Raw genomic sequence first — 23,569 nt, 5'->3', positions numbered from 1 at the left:
GAATTCTTTTCCTCCAATCACCCCGGCGGAGCTTTCGGATTGGTCCATCCACGCACCAATCGGGGAGGGGAAGGGAGTCAAAAAAAAAAAAAAAAAGAAAGAAAGTGGAGCCAAATCTTAGCAAAGCTTATTATAGGGGAGGAGAATCGGTGTGGTCAACCACTACGTCGGGTACGCCGTGGAATCCAAGCTTCCAGATCCTGAAATATACAAAGCGGCGTTTCTCAAGCAAATTTTCCTTCCTTCTTTGTTTGTCCTCCGGAGCTGTGTTCACACGAAACGCTGACCCGGTTTGCTGAATTCACCCGTTTCATGAGATGCGCTAGAACACGCTGAACATCAGCTTCCCCAGTAGCTCAGAGCCCTCTACCTGCTTGGAGAGGAAGCAAAGTTAAGCCTAGCAGGGGGCGTAGAGGCGACCGCTTCGCGGGATCCAAAGAAACGTAGAAGACCCTTTTCCCCGCAGGAGGAGAGGGCTTCGCTTTTTAACCCGAAGTCTAAGGTCAGGGCCGCTTCGCTCGCCTTCTACACCCCTCCCTTCGGAGCTTACATCAGATCGCGGCGAAGCTTGCACGCGGGCCGACTCGGAAGCCCCGCCTCTTTCGGCCGACGGGAGCCGCCAATCGCCTCCGCGGCCGTGGCCAGGCGGCCAATGGGAGGCGCGACGGGCGGGGCGGCAGGCGGGGCTCCTCCAATGGGAGGCGGGGGCGGCGCCGGCGCGTCAGTTGGCCGTGGCGTGAGGAGAAGCGGCGGGTCGGCCGCGATGCCGATGTACAAGGTGAGGCCCTTTCGGGACGGCGCCGGCCCGGCGGTCCTGGCCCAGCACCTCCCCACCTGCATGTACCGCATGCGCTGCGCCCACCGCGAGGCCGACGGGCCCCCTGGCCTTGCCTCCTCGCCGCCGCCGTCGTCGCCTCGGCAGGTAGGAGCCGCTCGGCCCTGCGGCGCCTCACTTGGCCGCGCTCCCTGGCCCCGAGACCGCCCGGGAAGGCTTTCACCTTTGGACTAGCGCTCCCATCCTCCCCAGCCCCCGTTTTCCGCCCCAGGCCACTCCCCCTTCGGACTACAATCCCCGTCCTCCCCAGCCCCCGTTTTTTCCTCTGCCCCAAGCCACTCCCCCTTGGATTGCAGTGCCCATCCTCCCCAGCCCCAAGCCACTCTCCCTTAGATTGCAATGCCCATCCTCCCCAGCCCCCGCTTTCCGCCTCAAGCCGCCCCCCCTTGGTTACAATCCCCATCCACCCCAGCCCCCTTGTTCCGCCCCAAGCCACTCCCCCTTCGGACTACAATTCCCATCGTCCCGAACCCCAGTTTTTTGCTCTATCCCAAGCCACTCCCCCTTAGATTGCAGTGCCCATCTTCCCCAGCCCCCGTTTTCCTCCCCAAACCGCTCCCCCTTCCCCAGCCCCCATTTTCCGTCCCGACTCAATCCTATTCGGACTACAATCCCCATTCTTCCCACCTCTGCTTTTCTCCCTGCCTGAAGTCACTCCTCTTTCGGACTACAATCCCTGTTACCTCCCACCCACCCCCGCCACTTCTTTTGAGTCTGCTTTCAATTGTTCTGGTACTCCTGAAGGTTGCCCGGCTCCAAGTCCCATCAGCCCCAGCCCAGGCTGGTGGAAGGGCAGCCTTCCTCAGAGACCCATTGGGGCCCCACACAGGCTGGGGTAAGAGAAGGGACTCCCTCCCCCCCCCCAGCGCCTGGCTGCCTTCCTTTCACTTCCACTTTCTTTCAGGAACACATTTTCAATGATTGATTGCCTGTGTGTATTCGTGATCCTATCAAATGTGTATTAAAATTATTTACAGTATTAATGCAAAGTGGCTATGTAGCTTACAGTAAAAATCAAACGCTAGGGAGAGCCTTAGAATTTTGGATAAGCTTTAAATAAACCCTTTGAGGGGGTCCTTGGTGCTCTCTGAGCTTGGTTGTTTCCTTGTAGACATTTCATTACTCAAACTAGGTAAGATCAACAGTGCTGGTGATGTTACCTGCTAGTGAGGTTACTAGCACTGATGCTGTTACCTAGTTAGGCTCATGAAACGTCTACAAGAAAACAAGTAAGCTCACAGAGCACCAAGGACCCCTTATTTCAACCCTGAGCTATAAATATTCTCTTTTATTGGTACTGAACATTATTGAAACCCATTGAATATCAGTGCAGCTCCTCCTTGAGGGAGATGGGCAGTCTAGAAACATTTAGATAGATAGATAGATAGATAGATAGATAGATAGATAGATAGATAGATAGATAGACAAGATCGGTGGTGGCAAATCTATGGCACGCGTGCCAGAGGTGGCACGCGGAGCCCTCTCTGTTGGCACGCGCCATCACCCCAGCACATGTGGTCTCTAAAAGTTCACCATCACTGGCCTAAGGCCAGCCAGCCTGAAGCCGCCATTGGGGAACCCACCATCCCACCCACCAGAGACCCCCTGGATCTCCCCCAACTCTGCCCTGCCTGGCTCCCACAGGTGTCCCTCCCCATAAGCAACGAGGTGGCCACGCCCACCCCGGCCACGCCCACCCAGTCTGCCATGAGTACTGTAGCTGTACCTGCTGAGTGAGCCACACCCACCTGGCACCCGGTGATACATAAGTGGGTTTTGGGTTGCAGTTTGGGCACTCGGTCTCTAAAAGGTTTGCCAACACTGGACTAGATAGATATAGAGATACAGAGATAAAGATAAATAAATTGCACATAAAAAGGGACATCTGGAATACCTGGTTTTGTTCTGACACAATACAAAACAACGAAGTAAAGGCTAACTTAATTTTCATTCAGGATGAAGTTGATCCAACACTCCAGGCTCTTGAATTCCGCCAGGAAGAGATCTTGAAACGCTTGTATGAATTGAAAGCTGCTGTGGATGGCCTCTCAAAAATGATCCAGACACCAGACGCAGACTTCGATGCCACTAACATAATTCAAACAGATGACCATGTTTCTCTAACTGTCAGCTCTGCAGAACTTGATAGTCTGCTTGGGAAGGCAAGTTGGATTCATATTTCATATTCTAACTGTTGTTATGCTTTTATAGGTGTTCAAATGTAGTGGCGCATAATGTGCAATTAATTTCCAAGTATGACTAAATCCATATCCAGTTCACCATCTGTTTAGGATGGAGATCCATGTTTTTTCTAGGCATGGACTCTATTCTTGTAACATGCTTAGAGGTCTAGTGTTTTTAAGCTCTCAACTGACTTATGTATGGTCTGTTTCACCTTTTGTCACCTATGAGAGCCATTTCTGTCATCCCATTTCTTCTCCACAGCTAGTTTAAGCAGCATGGAAGACGAATAGGCAGCGTAGAACTGCAGTGCTGTTAATCTATGGAAGGATACAGTGCTAAAAAAAACCTTCAGCATATGAACTATGATAGGTGGGAAAGCTTTAGACAAGTGGAAATCTCCTGAGCAGTTGACTGAAGTCAAGTTTGTTTTAAAGCAGGATTACGGTGGCCTGAAGGATATTGTCATCAATGCAAGCCCCTCTTCCCCTCCACTGTCGTTGTTAATTCTCCACAGTTTTCTGTGTGAGAAGTACAAGATCCTTTCAACGGTTCACACACACTCATCCGTGAAAAACGTGCCAGAAAAGCTCCTCAAATGCTTTGGTGAGCAGATGAAGAAACAATTGCGCCACGAATACCAGCTGGGTGTTACTTTAATTTGGAAAAATGGTAAGTCTACATGGGCTTATTAATGGCGGCTGGCAGAGTTAGCCCACACCGCTTTTATTTATTAAATTAATAATAAGAGAATGGGTCTTCATTGGATGTAGGTTCTTTGAAGCTTAAATAAGTCTGATGTAAGATGGGTTTGTTTGCTGTTCATTTTGGGGTATTTGTTATCTGCCAGGCAGTATGTTACGTGAGAAATCAGCTTGGCAACCATGAGACAGCATAAACATGTTGGAAAAAGAATGGTGAATACAGTAGTTCTCGACTTATGACCATTTTCCACACTTACAACCATTGCAGCCTCTCCGTGGTCACGTGATTTAAGTTCAGATGCTTGGCAACCGGTTCATATTTATGACGATTGTTACAGTGTCCTGGAGTCATATGATCCCCTTTTGTGACAGTGGAATGGAATGGAATAGAAATATAGAATAGGAATAGAATAGAAATACAGAATAGAATAGAAATATAGAAATACAGAGTAGAATAGAAATACAGAATAGAATAGAAATATATGAATAGAATAGAAATACAGAGTAGAATAGAAATACAGAATAGAATAGAAATATAGAATAGAATAGAAATACAGAATAGAATAGAAATACAGAATAGAAATATAGAATAGAGTAGAAATACAGAATAGAATAGAAATACAGAATAGAATAGAATTATAGAATAGAAATACAGAATAGAATACAATAGAATAGAGCTGGAAGGGACCTTGGAGGTCTTCTAGTCCAGCCCCCTGCTCAAGCAGGAGAACCTATATCGTCTCAGACAGGTGGAATGTCTAGTCTCCTCCTCTTAAAAATCTCCAGTGATGGAGCTCCCACAATTTCTGGGGGTAAGCTGTTCCACATCAGATTCACTTAACTGTGTTAAGAACTGCAGTGACTCACTTAACAACTGTGGCAAGAAAGGTGGTAAAATGGGGCAAAATTCATTTCACCAATCCTGCTCAGCAACATAAATTTGGGGCTCGATGGTGGTCGTAAGCCGAGGACTACCTGTATACGCCAGCTCTCTGAGCATCATCTGTGTCTAATGCTCCCTTGGGATTATCCTTCCAGTGCCAAAACCCCAGATGAAGTTCAGCGTCCAAACCATGTGCCCCATTGAAGGCGAAGGGAACATTGCTAGATTCTTGTTCTCCTTGCTCGGCGCAAAGCATAACGCCGTCACAGCGACTCTGATAGACAGCTGGGTCGACACCGCCCTCTTCCAACTCCAAGGGGGGAGCAATAAGGAAAAAGCAGCCGTTCTGCGGGGCATGGACGCAACCCTGGGCAAGACCTCCTGGCTGGTGGGCAACGAGTTGACGGTCGCAGATGTGGTGGCCTGGTGTGCCCTTCAGCAGACGGGGGGCACCGAGGCCGTCCCGGCCCATGTGCAGAAATGGCTGCGGTCTTGTGAGAATCTGGCACCGTTTAACGCTGCTCTCAAGCTACTGAAGTGACTTTCTCTCCTGCGGGCAGGCAAGCACATTCAGCTCTTTCGACATCTCTGGCGATGAATCTGAGAGGATGGTTGGATAAATCAGATCTGAGAAATAACCAAAGCTGTAATGCCAATAAAATTTCATCAGAGTTGTCCTTTGTAAAGTGGTACTTCTTCAGCGAGAAAACTGGCCCGCTGGGCACCTGATCTTGGAAACAACATGGGCTGGGTTTTCCTTCTGAGATGTTTTTTCTCCTGACTTTCCTAACTGCTCCCATCCAAGAGTTTAACAGGCCCCAATCCTGCTTAACTTCTTTGGGATTAACCAAGATTGTCTGGCCTTGCTACCTGCTGTAACTACAGCATTACTGTTCAATGTCAGAAACTATAAAGAATTTCAGGAATGCTTCTTGCAATTTCTCTTCAGTTCAAATGAGAGAGACACCCTTATAGACATGGAATATTTTATGTTAAAAAAATAAGACAATTTAAAAGTTAATACGACAAATACTTTTGGTTCACTTAAACAGGAGATCCGAGGGGCTTGATTCTGTCTCTTTCGTCCCTCTCTTCTAACAGCAGCTTAATTTTTTCTTTAAGCAGTTTGATTTCTTCTTCTTGCTTCATCACTTTCTGCTGAAGAGCACAAATCACCTAAACAAAACAAAGCAGACAATTATTGCTGCCTTCCTGTATACAGAGTAGTGCCGGCAGAGATAGGAGGGGATCGGAGGGGATCGTTTTTCTACGTGGCTGCTCACTTCCTTTTTTAAAAACAATAGCTATCTTAATTTCATTTAAATTATATTCCTTTCTTTTCTTTAGTTTATTATGGTTGTTAACCAGCACAGGAGAATTGATATTCAAAATTAGGGCTTATTTAACTGGCTTATTATACAGTATGACAATTATGGGCTAACTGTAATAATTTGGGCTCATTATCATAAATTATAATCATCCAGGCTCACAATAATTAGGGGCTAATTTGTCTTACAATCAAATGATGATACTCAGGCTTTAACAGAATAACAGAGCTGGAAGGGACCTTGGAGATCTTCTAGTCCAACCCCCTGCTCAAGCAGAAAACCCTATACCATTTCAGACAAATGGTTGTCCAGTCTCTTTTTAAGAACCTGAAATGTTTATGATACTCTATGATAAATGTATAATAATTTGGATAATCAGGATAATCATGTTGCCAAAGCTTACATTTGCCGAATTATGGAAGAGTTCGCTGTCCAGCAGCTGAAGGGCTGTGGGTCTACGTGAGGATGTGTCGCTGGTCAGTAATTTCACGTATTTGGCCTGTATAGGCCACTTCCCACAAAAAGAGAGTGGGAGGCTGCCCCGTCTTAAGCCCATCAGAACTTCTGTTCTCTCCATTTCCGTTCCAAACGGCTGGAAGAGTTCAAACAGGATGACGCCCAAACTGTACATATCCGACTAGGGAGATAAGAAATGTTCGGGGTTAGAACTCTCCCCCCCCATAATTTAAATGCAACTTTTAACACACAACCCTTTGGAATCCATGTGGGGATATGCACTGTATAGCAACAGCTATGGGGCAACTTTTGCTTGACTCAAACACCAGGGAGGAAAATTTTGGCAAAAGCAGAAAAGTGGGCCAGAGCATTTTCCAGGACTGATTGTTCCCGCTTTGCGCCAGCCTGGCAATTTCAAAGCTGTGCCGTTGCTGCGTTTTAGGCGATCGTTCTAAAAACACCCCGAAAAGCCCAAATAATTGGGCTATAACCCTCGTTGCCAGGGGGCTCTCTATCTCCCTCTAAGCTGGCTTTCACGTATTTCTTTTTTTCTTGATAGCCAACCAGAATTCTAAGGCACCATATAATCGCTGTAATTTTGTAAGGCGCTGCAGAGAGCACTTTGGTTTTTTGTTTTTTTAAAAGAGAAATGACCTCTGATCTCATTATAAAGCTTACAGCTAAATGGTTTGGGAAGGATTAAAGACTGCTGCTTGTAATTATTCTATTGTTTCCCACGGCTGGTTGGTGGGAGCAATTTGTATTTCAATAACTTTCCATGTTGAGGGTTTTAGGCCCTGTTAATCAGCGGTTAGAATGCAGTTATTGCAGGCTAACTCTGCCCACTGTCGAGAGTTCAGTCCTGACCGGCTCATGGTTGACTCAGCCTTTCCTCCTTTCAAGGTCAATAAAATGAGGACCCAGATTATTGGGGGCAACATCGTGACCTTGTAAATCGCTCAACGGTATGGAACAGTATATAAGACTAAGTGCTATTGCTATGCTTATATATGTCCATTGACTTCTGAAAGATGGAATTGCACAACTGAGGTCCTGTTTTTAAAGAGCAACAGTTAGACTGGAGATTGGGATAGCTGTACCTTGAAATCATAATGAGAGCCTTGGAGTTGTTCAGGAGAAGCATACAAGCAAGTGCCTACTCCAGACGTATGGATGAATGCTATACCAAAATAAAGGGAGAATGTTAGCCTTAAAAAAAAAAAAACCAAGCGTTGCAAATCAATAACCAAAGCACCAAGTGGAATAATTACCATAATTATTTTCTGCGCTTAGCAGGTGGGTGGTATCTTCCTCTATAATATCTCTACAGGCTAACCCAAAGTCCCCTATTTTCACATGGTGGTTAGGTCCTTGGAGAAAGATATTCCGGGGCTGTGAAAACAAAACAAACGCACTGATGATGTTACCTAGTTGGGTAATGAAACGTCTGCAAGAAAACAAGCAAGCTCAGAGAGCATCAAGGACTCATCAATTCAACCCTGAGCCACAAATATTCTTTATTGGTACAAAACAAACAGTTCTGAATGTACTTCAAAAATTTCAAATCGCATATCAATTACATTTGGTGCAAAAGATTTTGATTAACCGAAAGTGTCAAAATAGAGCTGACGAGATTCCGTTGTGAGCACCAAGTAGGAGACCGGCCTTGAGAGCCCTCAAAGGCCCCTTTCTATTCTACGTGTCTTCTCCAGTGGCGACGACAGGCGCAAATAACCAGAGACCTGTACATGTAAAGTTTAAGTTGGCTACTTTATTTTTCTCTGCCTATTACGCAGGAATCTCCTCAGTTCACATGATAACTACTAGACCAGGCTTTAAGGCAGGGGTGTCAAACTCGTGTCACGTGACGTGTCGCGACGTATCACGACTTTTTTCCCCCTTGCCAGAGCTGGGATGGATACGGCTTCCGCGTGACACATCCGGACTGTGGGATGGCACTTTGACTCTCCTGCTTTAAGCTATTCAGGGAAGGTCAGACCTAGCTCTTTTGTGTTTACATAGAGAGTCCAGGCTACTTCCTCACTTGACTCCTGCTCTTCAAAAAGCAGAGATGTAAGCCTGAGCTGAATAGGACATTTTTTAGAGGCCGTAAATCTCTCTCTGTTTGGCCTGCAACCTTTTAGACTGATGAGATCATCATCTAACTGGTTCCAGAACCAAGCGCCATCATCAGAAAAGAACAATGGCTCAAATGTAAGGTTCCCACATGCATGTTTTCCATACTCAGCTCTGCCCATTTTTCTTTCCCGACATGGGCAATTTCATAAGACGTCCCTGCAAATGGGACAGCGAATTGACGGACGAAAAACTAATTGAGGCAATCATGACCAACAATACTTCGATGCTTCAAGATTTACTGCCATCCCACTCAGTTTACCAAACGATTCTCTTCCAGGTAGCTTTATCTGCTAAATCTAAAAGACTAAAATGGAATTTAAAACAGGATACAGGTAGTCCTCGATTTATGACTACAACTGGGCCCCCAGTTTCTGTCACTAAGCAAAAGATTTGTTAAATGAGTTTTCTCCCATTTTTTTTATCTTCCTTGCCGCAGTTGTTAAGTTAGGAGCAGGATCTGGCTTCCCCATTTGACTTTGCTTGTTAGAAGGCGACAAAAGGGGGATCACGTATCCCTCGGGGCACTGCGACCATCGTAAAATGAGTCAGTGGCCAAGTGTCCCGAGTTTTGATCACATAATCATGGAGACGCTGCCATGATGGGTCGTCAGAAAAGCGGTTGTAAGTCACTCTTTTTCAATGCCATTGTAACTTTGGACGAGCCCTACGGGAACTGTCTGTCGTAAGTCGAGGACTATGTGTAGATAGAATTTTATGTAGAGGGTCCAAAGCTGGAACTTCTGAAAAGATGTTTAATTCAGAATGACAAGTGTCATACCAAAGGGTCTTTAAATGGGATTTTGATCTGAACATTTTGACAAGCAGCAGAATGACTGTACAATCTTAGACGTATCTAATTAAAAGTACGTTCCGTTAACCCACTCTTAGAATTTAAAGTTAAATGGGACTTAAGTCTGACTTAGCAAGCACAAGTTTATGTGATGGGGCTGTCATCTTGTACGCTGCCCAGGGTCACTTTCAGTGAGACAGGCGTCTATCTAAATTTGACTGTTGGGATAAATAAAATCTTACAAGTCTATTGGATTAAGCCCTCCCTGAAAAAGTGAAGCGTTCTTTAGTCAATCCTTCTGATAGTTATTATAATGTAGAGTGCAGAATATTTTAGCCGGCTTCCTACGAAGTCCTATACTTTCAAAACAACCCGCAAAATGTGTTACAACTAAACTTTCTGCAATCACTTTCTAGGCACCTAAATAGTTAGCTGAAGCTCAGATCAGATTCAAAGAATAAGCTACTTCTTAAGACAGTAGAACAAAATGTATTGTAAATTATAAAAAGCCTTCGGATGGTCTTGATTTCAATAAACCACATCAAATGTGATAGCTTGCTCGACTAGCTTACATGTTGCCAGTTACGACTTTTATATCTTTTTCTCCCTTGTCAAAGAAAAAAGGGAGATTTGTGCAAGATAATACACGAAATGAAGATCCTGAAATGAGGTAACATTTTACTAAATGTCAGCGGTTATAATACGGGATTTGGGAAATGTTTAACAGCAAGGACTGTCAGACACAAAGAATCAGGACCACATGTTAAATTCCAGCCAATCTGATTTATTGCTTATGCCTATAGAGGTAATACTCCACTTACAGCCACAACTAAGCTCAAAATAAGTGAAACATTTGTTAAGTGAATTTTGCCCCATTTTATGACCATTCATGCAACAGTTGTTAAGTGAATCATTGCAGTTATTAAATTAGCAACATGGCTGTTAAGTGGATCTGGCTTCCCCATGGACTTTGCTTGTCAGGTCACAAAAGGGGGTCAGATGACCCCAGGACACTGCAACTGTCATAAAGATGAAGCAATCACATATCCGAATTTTGGTCACAAGACCTGGGGAGGCTGCAACGGTCGCAAGTGTGAAAAACAGTCGTAAGTCACTTTTTTCAGTGCCCTTGTAACTTTGAATGGTCACTAAATGGACTGTTGTAAGTTGAGGAGTACCTGTATACAAGAATCTACTCAATTAAAAGTCAGTGCTACGCTGGCACTAGAAAAAGTCAACGGAATTCAAGAGGGATTGGCCTTAGGTCGTTTGTGGGAATGTAATGACTCTAGGCTGATTCCTCTCTTAACTCCTCCACCTGGGCTCTACCTGTCCTTTTCCTACAAGAATCCATTAACACTTGTTGAGTCAAGCTGCTTAGTAGTGAAGGACCAAACCTTTGGTTGGTTGGCTGGAGTTGGTATCATCACAGATATCTAGAAAGCACCCTGTAGTCTACTCCCACTGTATTAGATATTCCACGACAGAGAAAAAAAACTTGCCAATATGTATTTTATCCCTGCCCATTTAGCCACCAAAGAGCAGAATGCTCCACGGAGAACCCCCGCAGAGCAGAAGACAGGAATGTTAGCAAACATCTCTCTGTCAAATTGAAGAAGAGCTTCAAGACCACAAACAGTGACACGGCTGGCCCCCGTGATCACCATCCTCTCCATCTGGCTGTAACCATGGGGTGTCATCACCTAATCCCCGACCTGCTGAAGCGGGGGGCAAGAATAGACGACAGGTCGAAAGCTGGACAGACCGCCCTTCACCTTGCTTCCCAAACCCTCAACCACGAAGCCATTCAAACGTTAATCCACTGTGGGGCCGAGGTGAACTGTGCCACTCCGATGACCCGAGAGACCCCGCTCCACTTGGCCGTCCACGCCTCGTCCTGCAAGGCCGGCCTCGTCCTCGGGGCCGATGGGAAGTGTGTGGCGCTTCTGCTGATGAATGGGGCCGACGTGTGCAGGAAGGACTGGAGAGGCCAGGAAGCCCTTCACCACGCTTGCCGAAACGGCCATGAAGACATTATTAACCTCCTCCTCAATTACGGGGCAGACGTGAACGCCTTAACACTGAGAGCCGAGTCGTGCCTTTTCCTGTTCCTCGAAAAAGCCGCCAATCTAAAGAAGGCCAACCTCCTCTGGAAGCTGCTAAGCCTCTCTTACCCTCTGAAGCTCACCAACTCCGACGGTCGCCTACCCCAACTCCTAGATGACCCCTACTGGGAGCCACTGAAGGACATACTCCTACAAGTGTCCTGTCAAGTCTGGTCCTTGCAGGACATTTGCAAATTCAACATCCGGAAGGTCTACGGCGGGAACTCAAGATACTGGCTCAAAGAGCTGATGCCCATCGAGCTGTGGGACTCTATCTACATGAGCCAACAGTTTTCGTACGCTTCGAAAATCGTCGAAAGGATTTTTGACAGCGGGTGCCGCCAGTCTGAAGTAGGGGAGAGGCCCTGGGACGCTAACCTCCTCCTCCTTTTCCTCCTTAGCGTGATTCCTGCGCTATGGCAGGGTCCACTTTTCCTGGGACGCTAGTTTTTGTTCTGACGTGTCAAAATAAAATAAAATCGGAAGCGTCGGCTTTGTTGCTCTGAGTCAGTCCTCCCAAGCACGGATTTTGAGCATGGAGCACACACTCCCTCCGTTTGAAATATTTAAGAAGGAAAACGGAGAGGGGTTCCTGCAATTTGGAGATGTGCAACAGGCATCCAGCCCGGCCTTTTTAAAAACCCTGCTGGAAGCAACGCGATTCCCAGCTGAAGGAGACCGAAATTGGAGAAAACGGGGAAAGGAGCAACGGGCATGCACAGCAAATACAGGTAGTCCTCGACTTAACGACCACAATTGGGCTCAAAATTTCTCTTGCTATGCGAGACATTTGTGAAGTGGATTTTGCCCCACTTTACAACCCTTTCTGCCATGGTTTTTAAGTGAATCACTGCAGTTAGTAACATAGCTGACTTTGCTTATCAGAGTCACAAAAGGGATCACGTGACCCCGGGACGCTGCGTCCGTCATAACCACGAGTCAGTTGCTGAGGGTCTGAATTCTGATCACTGACTCTGGGAATGCTGTAACGGTCGTTAAGTGTGAAATATGACCGTAACTCACTTTTTCCAGTGCCGTTGTTTGAACGGTCCCTAAATGAACTGTTTTAAGCCGAGGACTACCTGTAATTGTGTATTAGAAAGGCGTTCGTCGGTTTGAAACAACAGAAATTTGGGCTTAAGTAGGAATTTCTGTTGTTTGCCACATCTAATGCCAACATATAATGGTTTCTTGATTCTGAATATTTAACCACCCATCCAAGTTCTTAATGCATTCTTTGAGTGCAGAATTTCTAAATACCCAGTCTGGCTCTGAAAGAGTATTTTACTTACTTTAATGTCCCGGTGCATAATCCCATTACTGTGGATATAGTACACGCCTTCTAGCAGCTCCTGGAAAATCTTCAAGGTCCAGTGTTTCTCAATATAATAATAAGGATCTTTAAAAACATTTAAAAAAAAAACCACAGTTTTTGTACGTGCAATACTGGAATATCACAAATGAAGGCAAATTGACATGTCCTGGGATAATGTGGCAGGATCCAACCTGGGTCGGTTACAGGGACCGGACTTTTTGTCTTCCGAACTTTCGGACTCGTGCTGAAGCCCATCTTTGGGGAATTTCTCTCTGCTAGCTGGGCAACAGCACAGAGTCCGAAAAACTCAAGAGTACAAAACCCTTGGTTCTGGTGACCGACCCAGCTTGGATCCAGTACTGGAAATGTCTTTATAACAGCTTGTTAATGACTCTCTTTGAAATATGTTGATTAAAAAAAAAAAAACAAGAACCAGGCAAGTATCTTTTCCAGGGCAGTTGCTTAGACCAGCGGTCCCCAACCCGCAGTCCGTGGACCGTGCCAGCAACCGGTCTGCACAAACAAGGAAAGCCCCATCCACAGGATGCAGGCAGCACACAAAACCACACCCCCGTTGATTAAAAAAAACAACAACAAGAACCAGGCAAGTATCTTTTCCAGAGCAGTTGCTTAGACCAGCGGTCCCCAACCCGCAGTCCGTGGATCGTGCCAGCAACCGGTCTGCACAAACAAGGAAAGCCCCATCCACAGGATGCAGGCAGCACACAAAACCACACCCCCTCTGGTCCGCGGAAACACCTCCCTCCACGTAACTGGTCCCTGATGCCCAAAAGGTTGGGGCTTAGACTTTTAAGACTTACTAGAGGCATCTGTTGCTTTTAGACACAAATCATTTCTGCTAGCAATCCAGTCACACAAAGAGGCTTCGCACAGTTGCATTTGGATATGGAGCATCAGGTGATACTCAACCTAAGAAGGAAAGAGGGAGGCGCTTTTTTTTTTCAATGCACCATGAGAAAGAGATATAATACTACACAAACCTACGAAAGGCCGAGCGATTACAACCGCGACTTAGGCAGCAGTGACCCTATCTGCAAGAATTGTTGCTGAGTCCTCTTTTTCAGAGCTCTTGTTAACTTTGAATGGTCCCCACTTCACCCAAGTTGTGTGACTTCCCAGGGCTGGGCTTATTCTGAAACACGAACCAATCTGAAGCACGTTTTTTCACACAGTGAACACAATCCCCCTCTTCCCCTTCACTCCTATTCAGATGCAGTCCCACAAAGGGATCAATTTCAGAAGCAAGGAGCAGATTTTGCGTCTACAAAGGTGCTTAAAAACTGTCCTGCAAAAATGTCAGAGCAGAATGAAAGCCTATTCGAGATGAATTTCTACTAACCACACAAGGCTGGTGAGAAGGTCTCTCGTTTTGGGCACCTTCATCGGTGCAAGAATCCCCATTTTCAGTGCAGCAACGTAGGACCGAGGACTGATTTCCGTTGTCCCTGAATTTGTGGCTCGTGTCATTTCCCCCATTGCTGCCATATGTCCCAGGGGGAAGTGTGCAAGCAGTCCCTTCGCTTCCTTTAGAATTTCTGCCCAGAGAATCCTCCGGGCTCCGACTGGTGAAGATAATGGAGCTGTCTTCCATTTCTTGAATGCAACTCTGGTCCCTACAAAAAAAAAAAAAAGGAAAAAAAACCCCTCAAAATCAAGGAAAGGAACTGTACAGCCCTTCATGATCCAACACTGCCCCTCCCACCGAATAATTTTATTTATTTAAAAAAATGAGGCAGTTCTTGTGGAATCCTAGAATACGTTACTCGGAATTTCCTGGCTCCGAAGACATTTTGAGAGACGGAAGATCCAAGCCTAAGCCACCTATAATGGAGACAAAGGATATTTTATAAAGACAATTTTATACCGCTGGGTTCATACGAGGTGCACAGCGTGAAAATCAAACTATTGTCATGGGCAGAACGCAATTTATTGGTCATCACGGGGCATGTGAACCCTACCGACCCTGTACCTTCCATGCTCTTGGTTTTAATCCTCTAATTTCTGTGAATTTTAATTCAAATAGTTTTATATCTCTGCTTTTATGCCATTGTAAGGCACCTCTTTGAGACAGCAGAAGAGAGGTGGCTTATAAATTCAATCAATCAATAAAATGGAGAGGGTGAGATGAAGCCCACAAATTATAAAACGCTGCGCACTGCCCGAAGTCAGATAGGTGAGACAAGAAGTATAGATATGGAATAAACAAACAAACAAATATGCTCCCCTTTTGGACCGGCTGGCTGAACGTGTTCCATCCAAGCCGTGTGGTAACCTACAATGTGAGGATGCTGCAGCTGAGCCAAGACTTTCACTTCCCGTAGGACCTACAGAAAGATCAGAGATGAACTTATTGTCATGGTTCCGACAGATGAAACTCTTAAAAAGAACTTTGAGGCATTGTTTACCTTAAAGAATCTTTATTTTGAGTAGCATAACATCGGCACTGCATAATTGAAGCCAAAAACTGAATTCCCCTCCCCGGGGCACATAGTATCCAAGCACAATTCCCTCCTCCAATTAACAGTCATAAAGCACATTCCCCAATTAGCTTGAAGCGTGGGCTTTCTCTCCAGTTCTCCAGCCTGCCAATTCCTTATCGGCTCTGGTTACAATAACTTTGTTTCTCACGCTAGGTCTAGTGTTGTTATGTCTAGCTGGACTCTCGTTCACACACACCCTCCTCCCAGCGTCATCTAACTCTAAAAGCAAAAGGTAAAAGATGGCTACATTTCCATCTGTTGTCAATGCAAAAACATCTGATGTTAGCAACGTTGACACTTATCACAATAGGTATGACCAGGTAAGCCACTCTTTCCCAAGATGCCCATCGACCTTCCGGAAATGGAACTAAGAGTGCCTTGCACTTTTGCCCTTACCCACCACCTGTCAGGCGCAAGAAACCAAGGAACCAAGGCTGTTCACGTGAAGGCAGGTTTTATTGCACGCTATCGTTCTCTACAAGAATCTGAGCTGCTAACAATCAAAGTGAACTGGCGGTAGAGAAGAGTCAGTGGAATTCAAGATGGGCTGGATTTAGATCTCCTGTGGGTGCGAAGGGATTAAAAAAACCGATGATGTGCTAGACCCTCCCCTCGGGCTCTGCCTGGTCATCTCCTGCGTCCCCAAAAATGTAACGTCCACCATAAGGGCACTGCAAGCTCAACGGCGCCCCTTGAAAAACTCTGCATCCCCCAAGCAAATGGTTTTGAGTTGGATGATAGCAAAGACTCTTGAAGAGCTGGGCAACTTCTCTTTCTAAGCCCCCATCGACATTGTACTGGGGGTACAAGCAAGAAATAGTAGGCGGGGTTAATCGGCAGGAAGTGTCAGTCAAAAGTGGGTGGGGTTACTACTATTCAACTCCAGACTTCCTGGGTGTTCGTTCTCTCTCTCTCCATTCTTCTTCCCAGAGATACAGTAATTTTGCGGCTAGCAGATTTTTGGAAGCAAGGCAATAAAATAGCAAAGTTTCTGCCTGCAATTGACAGATTTCTTTTAATATTAAACATCGACTAACCCCGATCTGAGAACCGTGGCTCCTGTCTTTGCAAAACACCCTCCAGCCAACACAAAACAAGGCCGTTACCTTCATGCAGTCCCGTTTGGTGGCTTTCTTAATCAGGATTTTTTTAATCGCGTAGAATTGACTGTCGAGTTTATTTCTGACCTGAAAGGAGACCAATAAGGCAGAAGGGTGTAAGACAAATTTAGAACAAAGGATGATACGGACGTCACTTTTTGTAAAGAAGTTTCATCCAGACACTGGGATTTTCTCAAATATGCAGTAAGGGTGGGATATAAATGGAATAAATAACTATCACCTGCCAGATACAGAATATGGGCCTTGGGTGGCAAATAGGGAGAAAGGCCACATGGTGTATCATGACATCCCTGCACAAACGCTACAAGTTATGTAATTCAGCAAATCCAACAATTCATTGTTTTAGGAGTGCATTCTTGCATCGTGTTTTATAAATCTGCTTAGAATAAAATCTTAAGATATACTGAAAGAAGGCCTGCCACAATTTCTACCCACCACCAATGGGCCTTATTCTCCATTTGACTATAACCAATGCTAGTGTTGATATAGTCTGTTATAAATACCTTATATACTGTTCCATACCCTCCTTTCCCAAGCCGTGAAATCTCATCAAATTCGTTAACATAACGGGATGTCTGCGCTTCGAAGAGGATTTCGTTCTCCCTAGTTTTTAAAAGAGCCTATTAATACGGAGTTGTTATAAAAAAAAAATCAAATACCACCAACAATAAATTAAAAAAGGGGGAAATATTCCACTGTAAAACTTTCTTTCGTGGATAGACGAGCAACATATGGAAATAGAAAGGAGACACCCATGTACAAAAATATCCAGATTGGTGACAGCCTACTAAGGATCAAGCTGCTGATTTTTATCCTGCCTTAGACACATCTCAGTTTTTCCAATTCAGACATAGAAAAACAGAACAGAACAGAAAGCAAAAGTCTCTTCTTGTGATGCCCAAGGACTTTTACATTACAGGATTTTACATTACAGGATTTACGGTTCCAACGTAATCGGAATTTTATTTCCACAATGCAGGGACTCCAGAAGCTGGTGTTAACTGCTTTTCAGGGAATAAAGCTCTACCAAGCAATGTTAAAGTTGACATGTTAAATAGGTAGCTGGTCGAGACATTATTCCGGGAGCTTTGAACACGTACCTGTTTGTGTAGGAATTACCAGGACCAACTTCCTACGTGACAAAGAAAGGAAGAAAGAGACGATTAGTAACAAATACACAATCAAGAAACAAAAATTGGATTTTTGTGAAAACAAAATGAAAAGCCTAGAGAACAAAAACCAACAATCTTTCAGCACAAATGTCAATCCAACAGAGAAGCAGTTTTGAACTTCTTTTCCAATGTAGTCTTACTCCTATTCTCCAGGATATTTTACAAAGCCCCACCTAAGAAAACTGAACAATGAATTAAAAAAACAACAACCAAAAAACACTTTTTCCGGACACATAAGAGATCAGACCCATGATTTAAAGGTCTGTTTGCAAAGCAAGCAGAGGCAGTTGGGGCATTTCCTGAGAAGGGAACGAATTTTAGGACGCTGAAAAGATCATAAGGAAAGAGCCTAATTTGGTCTAGTGCAGAGGTGTCAAACTGCCGGCCCGTGGGCCGGACGTGTCACGAGGAAACTGCGCCCACCCCATTGCCGGCAACGGGAAAAAGCTCCGATACGTTGCATGACATCATGTGACATCGCGAGTTTGACATGTCTGGTCTAGTGCTTAAGGCACCAGCCTAGAAACTCTTCCTGTGAGTTCTAGTCCCATCTTAGCCAAGGCTAGATGACTTTGGGCCAATCGCCAGGAGACGGTGAGTTCTAGTCCCACCTTAGGCATAAAAATCAGTTGGCTAACTTTGGGCCACTTTTTTTTCAATGTCGTTGTAACTGCAGTTGGTCACTAAATGAACCGTGATAAGTCGGGAACTAGCTGTAACAGTGGTTTTTAACCCCTCTGCTCTCCTTCAGTAAAATAAGATGCGGTGGGGGAAAAAAACACAACCTCATCACAGCCGTAGTAATGAACTGCCAAGTGTCCTCATTTTGCACGATTAAAAGAGATGATTTGAAATCCCAAATATTGTTCTAGCATGCTTGTAAATGGGCCTGTCAGGAAGCGGAGAGAGGGAGGGAGGAAGAGAGAGAGAGAGAGAGAGAAAGAGGGAGAGAGAGAAAGAGAATTACCTCATTGTCTATTTGCTTGTTGGCTGCTTTCATTAGTTCAGTAATGGCTCGATTATGCTGCAGTCGCAAACTGCTGAATTCTTCACAAACGGCGAAATCGGAAAGCAAGCCCATCTGAGTAAATGTTTTACAGAGTACTGTATGGGGAGGGAGGTGGGGAAAGAAAAGACCCTTTGAAAATAAACCGAAAACTCTTCCAACGCTTGCCTTCGTTACGTTTTTATGACCTCCCTCTGCTTCCAAATGCTTTTCTTTCATTTAAAACATGAGTCCCCAAGGGTGGATTTCAGAATAATGAAAAGTTAAGATATTAATACAGCTAACAGTTATAATACAAGTAGCCTCGTCCAGCCCTTGAGATGTAAAATCCAGTAAAGTATAGCAGCTGCAAACCATCGGGAGAGAAATAAAAAAGCAACTTTAAGAGGAAAAGAAGAAAAACAGGCGTGCTAAGGCTTCCTATAAATACTGGTGAGGCTTATAATCAGGCTTATAATGGTGAGGCAACTTGTATATAAACAGAGGGCAAACCCTACTTCTAGCACTGGCGTTAGCTAGTTGGGTCGTGAAATGTCTGCAAGAAAGGAACCAAGCCTAAAGAGCACCAAGGACCCCACAGTCCTTCTCCTCCACCTCCTTCTTGTCTCCTTCTCCTTTCTCCACTCTGCAAACCCAATTCCCTCCTAACACTGATGATGTTACCTAGTTGGGTCATGAAATGTCTACAAGAAAAGAACCAAGCTCAGAGAGCACCAAGGACCCCATAGTCCTTTTCCTCCTCCTCCTCCTCCTCCTCCTCCTCCAATCCCACTTCCTTCTAGCACTGATGATGTTACCTAGCTCGGTCATGAAATGTCTGCAAGAAAAGAACCAAGCTCAGACAGCACCAAGGACCCCACAATCCTTCTCCTTCCTCCCTGTCCCCTTCTCCTTCCTCCACGTTGACTGAACTTAACAAAATTGAGATCAAATGCTGTTCTGTGGGGTTATTCGCTGGGAAGTTATCAGTCTCAAACTACTCCATAAGGTCAACTCAAACCCTTCACTAACATTGAAACAAACGTCTCGAACGCATCGGATCTTGAGTGTAGACATGGCAAAGATGCTCCAGCAGAGAAACCAGCAGGAGCTGGTTGGCAAACGAGGACTTGATGTTCATTAATTTCTGGGAGCCATTTGTACCCCGAAATTCAGCGGGCCAGTCAGAATCTGAAAAAAAAAGAACAAAAAGGAAAGCTGGTTTACATCTTCAGTGCCCTGAAAATAAGATTTAAAGGACTTTCAAAGACATGGGTGTATTTGTAAGTGTAAAGTGTAAATCAAGGTGTCCACTTTTGGTGATCTTAAGATTTGTGGATTTCAGCTGCCAGAATTCCCCAGCCAGCATGGGTTATTGTGGAAGTTAAAGTCCACAGCTGTTAAAAGTCACCAAGGTTGAACACCCCAAGTTTAATTTGTGTAAAGAATCCAAATTCAAGGTCAATTTGATTTTCTTCCCCTTTTTTTCCTATACATTTCCTGAAACAGATGGAAATGGTGCAGAATAAAGCAATCATCCATTATTAATTTCAGCCTCCTGTTTATGCCATAGAATATCAATGGTGCAAAGCTGTTTTATAGTCCTGTGAAGCTGCAAAATCCATGCTCGTAAGAGAAATGCTTGCTTTTCATGACAAATGGGATGCAATAAAGATGCCATCCACCTCTCAGCCTGAGTTGCTTTATGAAGGTCCATATATAAGAAGTAATCATCTCCAGAATTATTATACCATCTATTTATTAGTCATACATATGCTGCTATATGGAAAAAGTGCTGTTATTCATTTATAAAAAGCTTTATGGCTTTTTCCGCCTATTTGCTGTATATTTATGGTGCAAGCTACAGTAGTTATTAAGGTTTTTAAGAACAAAAATGCAAAATAAAAATATAAATTATCGCATATGGTAATTTTTGCCTATCTCTGGGCAAGCAGCTAAACTGATTCTCGTCTCAGAGAGAAACACTCATAGCAGGAAAAGCATTTGTGAAGATTCACCAGATGTACCGATATGTGCTGTAGTGTTGTGAAAAAATACAGACACACCTACGCTGAAGCGTTTGGGCATCAGAGATTTCTCCTCCAGCTCTGGAATTCCAATTCCTATTAACTCACATCCAGCTTAGCCTTATGCTTATCATAGGATAAATCAATTCTAAATGGGAAATAAGATTAATGCTGATCTTCTTCATCCCTTTCGCGTCCATCGATGTGCTAAAATGTTTGTCTGATTTATACCTGACTAATAGAATTTATTTTGGAGGCCACTAACACTGTACGTGTGCAGCAGACCTGTTTTTAAATGAACCTAATTCAAAATTGCCAAGATCCTGGTTTTGCATCTGAGGCTAAAAGAAGGACGCTGATGCAACGATATTGCAAACAGAGTCACAAGACCGAGTCAGAGAAATGATGAAACAGCTCCTTCCCTTATCTGCCTCAAGATAAAGATCAATAATGTGAAAGTTCAGCCATCCGATACCTTTCAACATTCAGACTGTGATATTTCAAACACTGTTGCACAAAGACCATGTTTTTCAAATACAGGCAAGGAAGGCAAAATAAAAAGTGGCAACAGAATTACACGGAAAGTAGCTATTTAACTGAAAATACACAACTCTAAAATGCCTCTTTCTTCTTTTGCAAGGAAGATTCCCCCACACACAAATACCAGGCAGAACCAAAGGAACACCAGGTTACATTTTACCCTAAATTTTAAATCTCTGCCCAGAAACCCAGAAAAAAATGCAAGATTTCTTATTTTCCTTATGGGAGGTTTAGTGTGTGTGTGTGTGTGTGTGTGTGTGTGTGTGTGTGTGTGTGTGTGTGTGTTTGTGTTTTAAATAGATCTTAAAAAACCATCACATTTCCAAAGCAGGGTTGTCAACTTGCACAGTCCAAAAATGAACTCTTAAGTTCATTTTATGGAGGAAATAAATACAGGTAGTCCTCGACTTAGTGGTCAAAATTGAGCTTGGAATTACGGTCGTAAGTTACTGCAGCCCATAAGTGGGTCACCATGTGACTGGACCTGATTTTACAACCTTTTTTACAACAGTCATTAAATGAACGGCAGTCATTAAGCAAATCAGTTTTACCCAGTGGGTGTTCTTTTTTGCAACTGGAAGAAGTTGCCAGGAACCAGCAAAAATATTTTAAAATCGCAATCCTGTGGACGCTGCAAGTGGCTGTAAAAGTGAGTTGATTGCCATGCACCCAAAATGTTATCATATGTCCATGGGGGGGGGGGTTGCAGCCATCAAAACTTTGAAATTGGGTCATAAGTATTTTTGGGGGTGTCCATCATAATGTTGAATAGTCGCTAAGAGACTATCTGGGGACTATCTGTAGATGTAATAAACAATTAAGTTATCTTTGATTGTTTTTCTCCCTGAATTATGGGAAATACCTGAACATGTAGAAAACCAGCATGTTAGTTTTTCTAATTTTTCTAGATTTAGGTTTGGTTTTTTTTCTTCTGTTCAGTCATGTCCGATTTGCAAAAACTGCCTGAACAAGCCCGGCAGGTACTTTCCAGTGAAAAAGCATTCAAACAGAAATTGAACAAGAGAGAGAGAGAGAGAGAGAGAGAGAGAGAGAGAGAGAGAGAGAGAGAGAGAGAATTACTTTGTGTCTTGAGTGGATTGGGCCGCTGAGGTGAACTCTACTGTAAACCTATTTATTCCCTGCTCAGGGGGATGCTGCTAAGCCTGTTTTGCAAATGTGGAGTTGGGTGGGGGAAACAGATTCCAATCCTGGAATTAACCAGCTTTCTTATTAGCGGCTGGAAGTAGTAATTTACCCTTCATTATGCATCATTTGCCTTCATCTTCCTCTCCATCAACTTTGTAACCTCCTCTTGTTAAATATCAAATTATAAAAGGCTGCCCTGTAGGGACCTTTTGTCTTCTGCAATTCATTAAACAAAACACAGGAGAGGAAGGTGACACTGTATACATATGTCATTAAAAAGCCAACTTTTTATACAAGCCCCCATTACAATCCCCAGTTGTATATTAAATGATCTACTGCACATGTACACATACCTTTCTCTCTAAAATAATCATCTTATACACACCCTATTTACAATCCCCAGTTGCATACATAATAATCCAGGGATGCATTAATATATACACACAAAAACAGACCCTAGATTATATTCTCTCTCCCTTTCTATGTGTGTGTGTAAATATAAACACCAACATACACATTCTCTGTCTCTTTCACACGTATACTACACCGTACATATATATACATGTACCCCCCCTCTAAAATAATCATCTTTTTATACACACTTCCTCAATGGTTCTCAGTTGCATATAAAATAATCTAGGGAAGGAGAGATAGATAGATGGATAGATAGAGACAGAAGATTAATAATGATGATGATGGATGATAGATAGATAAATAGGTAGGTAGGTAGGCAGACAGATAGGCAGACAGACAGAAGAAATAGGAAATAGATGACAGAAATACAGATAGATATAAGCAGAGGATGGATAAAAAGATGCAGATACTATGTATCTCTGCGTGTATAAATAAGACAACCTATTCTGTATACACACACCACACACACGCACAAACAAAAACTGCGCACACCAACCCAGATACACCCCATCCCTCTCCCTCCCAACTTTCTTTTCCTGCCCACTCCCTTACCACCGATGCACTGATACACGTGTATGCACTGATACACGTGTACACACATCCCCACATACTACTCCCCCCAACACCCTTGTTTCGTTCCAGCCGCCCTCCCGTCCCGCGCACCGTCGAAGGGCGGCTCGGCTCCGGGCTCCGCCTCGGGGAAGCCGATGGCGGCGGCGGCGGCGGCAGCCCGCGGCCTCCCAGCCCCGCCGATGCTGAAGTTGGCCTGCCTCCGCCACATGGCCGCGCTCCGCAACGCCAACGGCCCGGTCTGCCTGCCTGCCTGCCTGCCTTCCTCCCGCGCTAAGCCCGCCCGCCCGGCTTACTGGCAAGGCGACGCCCCCTGCCTGGCCCGTGTGCCAGGCCGCTACTACACTCCCCATAGTC

The 23,569-nt window shown here is 44.5% G+C and overlaps 3 protein-coding genes across 6 annotated transcripts; 2 read left to right on the top strand and 1 right to left on the bottom strand.

Moving 5' to 3' along the window:
* Positions 1 to 695: 695 nt before the first annotated feature.
* Positions 696 to 5,277, top strand: AIMP2 (aminoacyl tRNA synthetase complex interacting multifunctional protein 2). 4 transcript variants are annotated; one of them, XM_039360360.1, is made up of 4 exons: positions 696 to 778; positions 2,791 to 2,997; positions 3,457 to 3,688; positions 4,759 to 5,277. In XM_039360360.1, the coding sequence occupies exons 1-4, from the start codon at positions 764 to 766 to the stop codon at positions 5,142 to 5,144; spliced, it is 840 nt and encodes a 279-aa protein (XP_039216294.1). In that variant the 5' UTR covers positions 696 to 763; the 3' UTR covers positions 5,145 to 5,277. The 4 variants fall into 4 exon arrangements, with proteins under 4 accessions (XP_039216294.1, XP_039216293.1, XP_039216291.1 ...); XM_039360359.1 differs by having other exon boundaries at positions 3,454 to 3,688; XM_039360357.1 differs by having other exon boundaries at positions 706 to 922; positions 3,454 to 3,688.
* A 295-nt stretch (positions 5,278 to 5,572) lies between these two features.
* On the bottom strand, positions 5,573 to 23,569 carry EIF2AK1 (eukaryotic translation initiation factor 2 alpha kinase 1). The gene is made up of 15 exons (XM_039360355.1): positions 23,306 to 23,569; positions 19,548 to 19,706; positions 18,498 to 18,634; positions 17,459 to 17,490; positions 16,862 to 16,961; positions 16,344 to 16,424; positions 14,982 to 15,081; positions 14,521 to 14,578; positions 14,097 to 14,370; positions 13,558 to 13,666; positions 12,714 to 12,820; positions 7,659 to 7,779; positions 7,488 to 7,567; positions 6,335 to 6,568; positions 5,573 to 5,779 (listed from the first exon to the last, which is right to left on the bottom strand). Exons 1-15 carry the CDS (start codon positions 23,421 to 23,423, stop codon positions 5,648 to 5,650), a joined length of 1,842 nt encoding a protein of 613 aa, XP_039216289.1. The 5' UTR covers positions 23,424 to 23,569; the 3' UTR covers positions 5,573 to 5,647.
* Positions 7,793 to 12,702, top strand: ANKRD61 (ankyrin repeat domain 61). Its single transcript, XM_039360356.1, has 3 exons — positions 7,793 to 8,803; positions 9,934 to 9,986; positions 10,848 to 12,702. The coding sequence occupies exons 1-3, from the start codon at positions 8,615 to 8,617 to the stop codon at positions 11,866 to 11,868; spliced, it is 1,263 nt and encodes a 420-aa protein (XP_039216290.1). The 5' UTR covers positions 7,793 to 8,614; the 3' UTR covers positions 11,869 to 12,702.

The sequence above is a fragment of the Crotalus tigris genome, unplaced genomic scaffold, assembly GCF_016545835.1.
Source record: "Crotalus tigris isolate CLP2741 ecotype Arizona unplaced genomic scaffold, ASM1654583v1 scf7180000019173.45859301935:6455823, whole genome shotgun sequence".
Taxonomy (NCBI): domain Eukaryota; kingdom Metazoa; phylum Chordata; class Lepidosauria; order Squamata; family Viperidae; genus Crotalus; species Crotalus tigris.
This window is presented reverse-complemented; position numbering and strand designations above follow the sequence as displayed.

Bases quoted from the DNA above. Each gene is read 5' to 3' on its own strand.
- AIMP2 (XM_039360357.1), top strand. From the start codon at position 764: ATGCCGATGTACAAGGTGAGGCCCTTTCGGGACGGCGCCGGCCCGGCG. The intron at 923-2,790 runs GTAGGAGCCGCT...ATTTTCATTCAG, and splicing joins CGCCGTCGTCGCCTCGGCAG to GATGAAGTTGATCCAACACT. The intron at 3,689-4,758 runs GTAAGTCTACAT...TTATCCTTCCAG, and splicing joins TACTTTAATTTGGAAAAATG to TGCCAAAACCCCAGATGAAG.
- ANKRD61 (XM_039360356.1), top strand. From the start codon at position 8,615: ATGCATGTTTTCCATACTCAGCTCTGCCCATTTTTCTTTCCCGACATG. The intron at 8,804-9,933 runs GTAGCTTTATCT...CCCTTGTCAAAG, and splicing joins ACCAAACGATTCTCTTCCAG to AAAAAAGGGAGATTTGTGCA. The intron at 9,987-10,847 runs GTAACATTTTAC...CTGCCCATTTAG, and splicing joins AATGAAGATCCTGAAATGAG to CCACCAAAGAGCAGAATGCT.
- EIF2AK1 (XM_039360355.1), bottom strand. From the start codon at position 23,423: ATGTGGCGGAGGCAGGCCAACTTCAGCATCGGCGGGGCTGGGAGGCCG. The intron at 14,579-14,981 runs GGGAGCATATTT...TCTCCATTATAG, and splicing joins TCAGCCAGCCGGTCCAAAAG to GTGGCTTAGGCTTGGATCTT. The intron at 6,569-7,487 runs GTACAGCTATCC...TTATCTCCCTAG, and splicing joins GCTCTCATTATGATTTCAAG to TCGGATATGTACAGTTTGGG.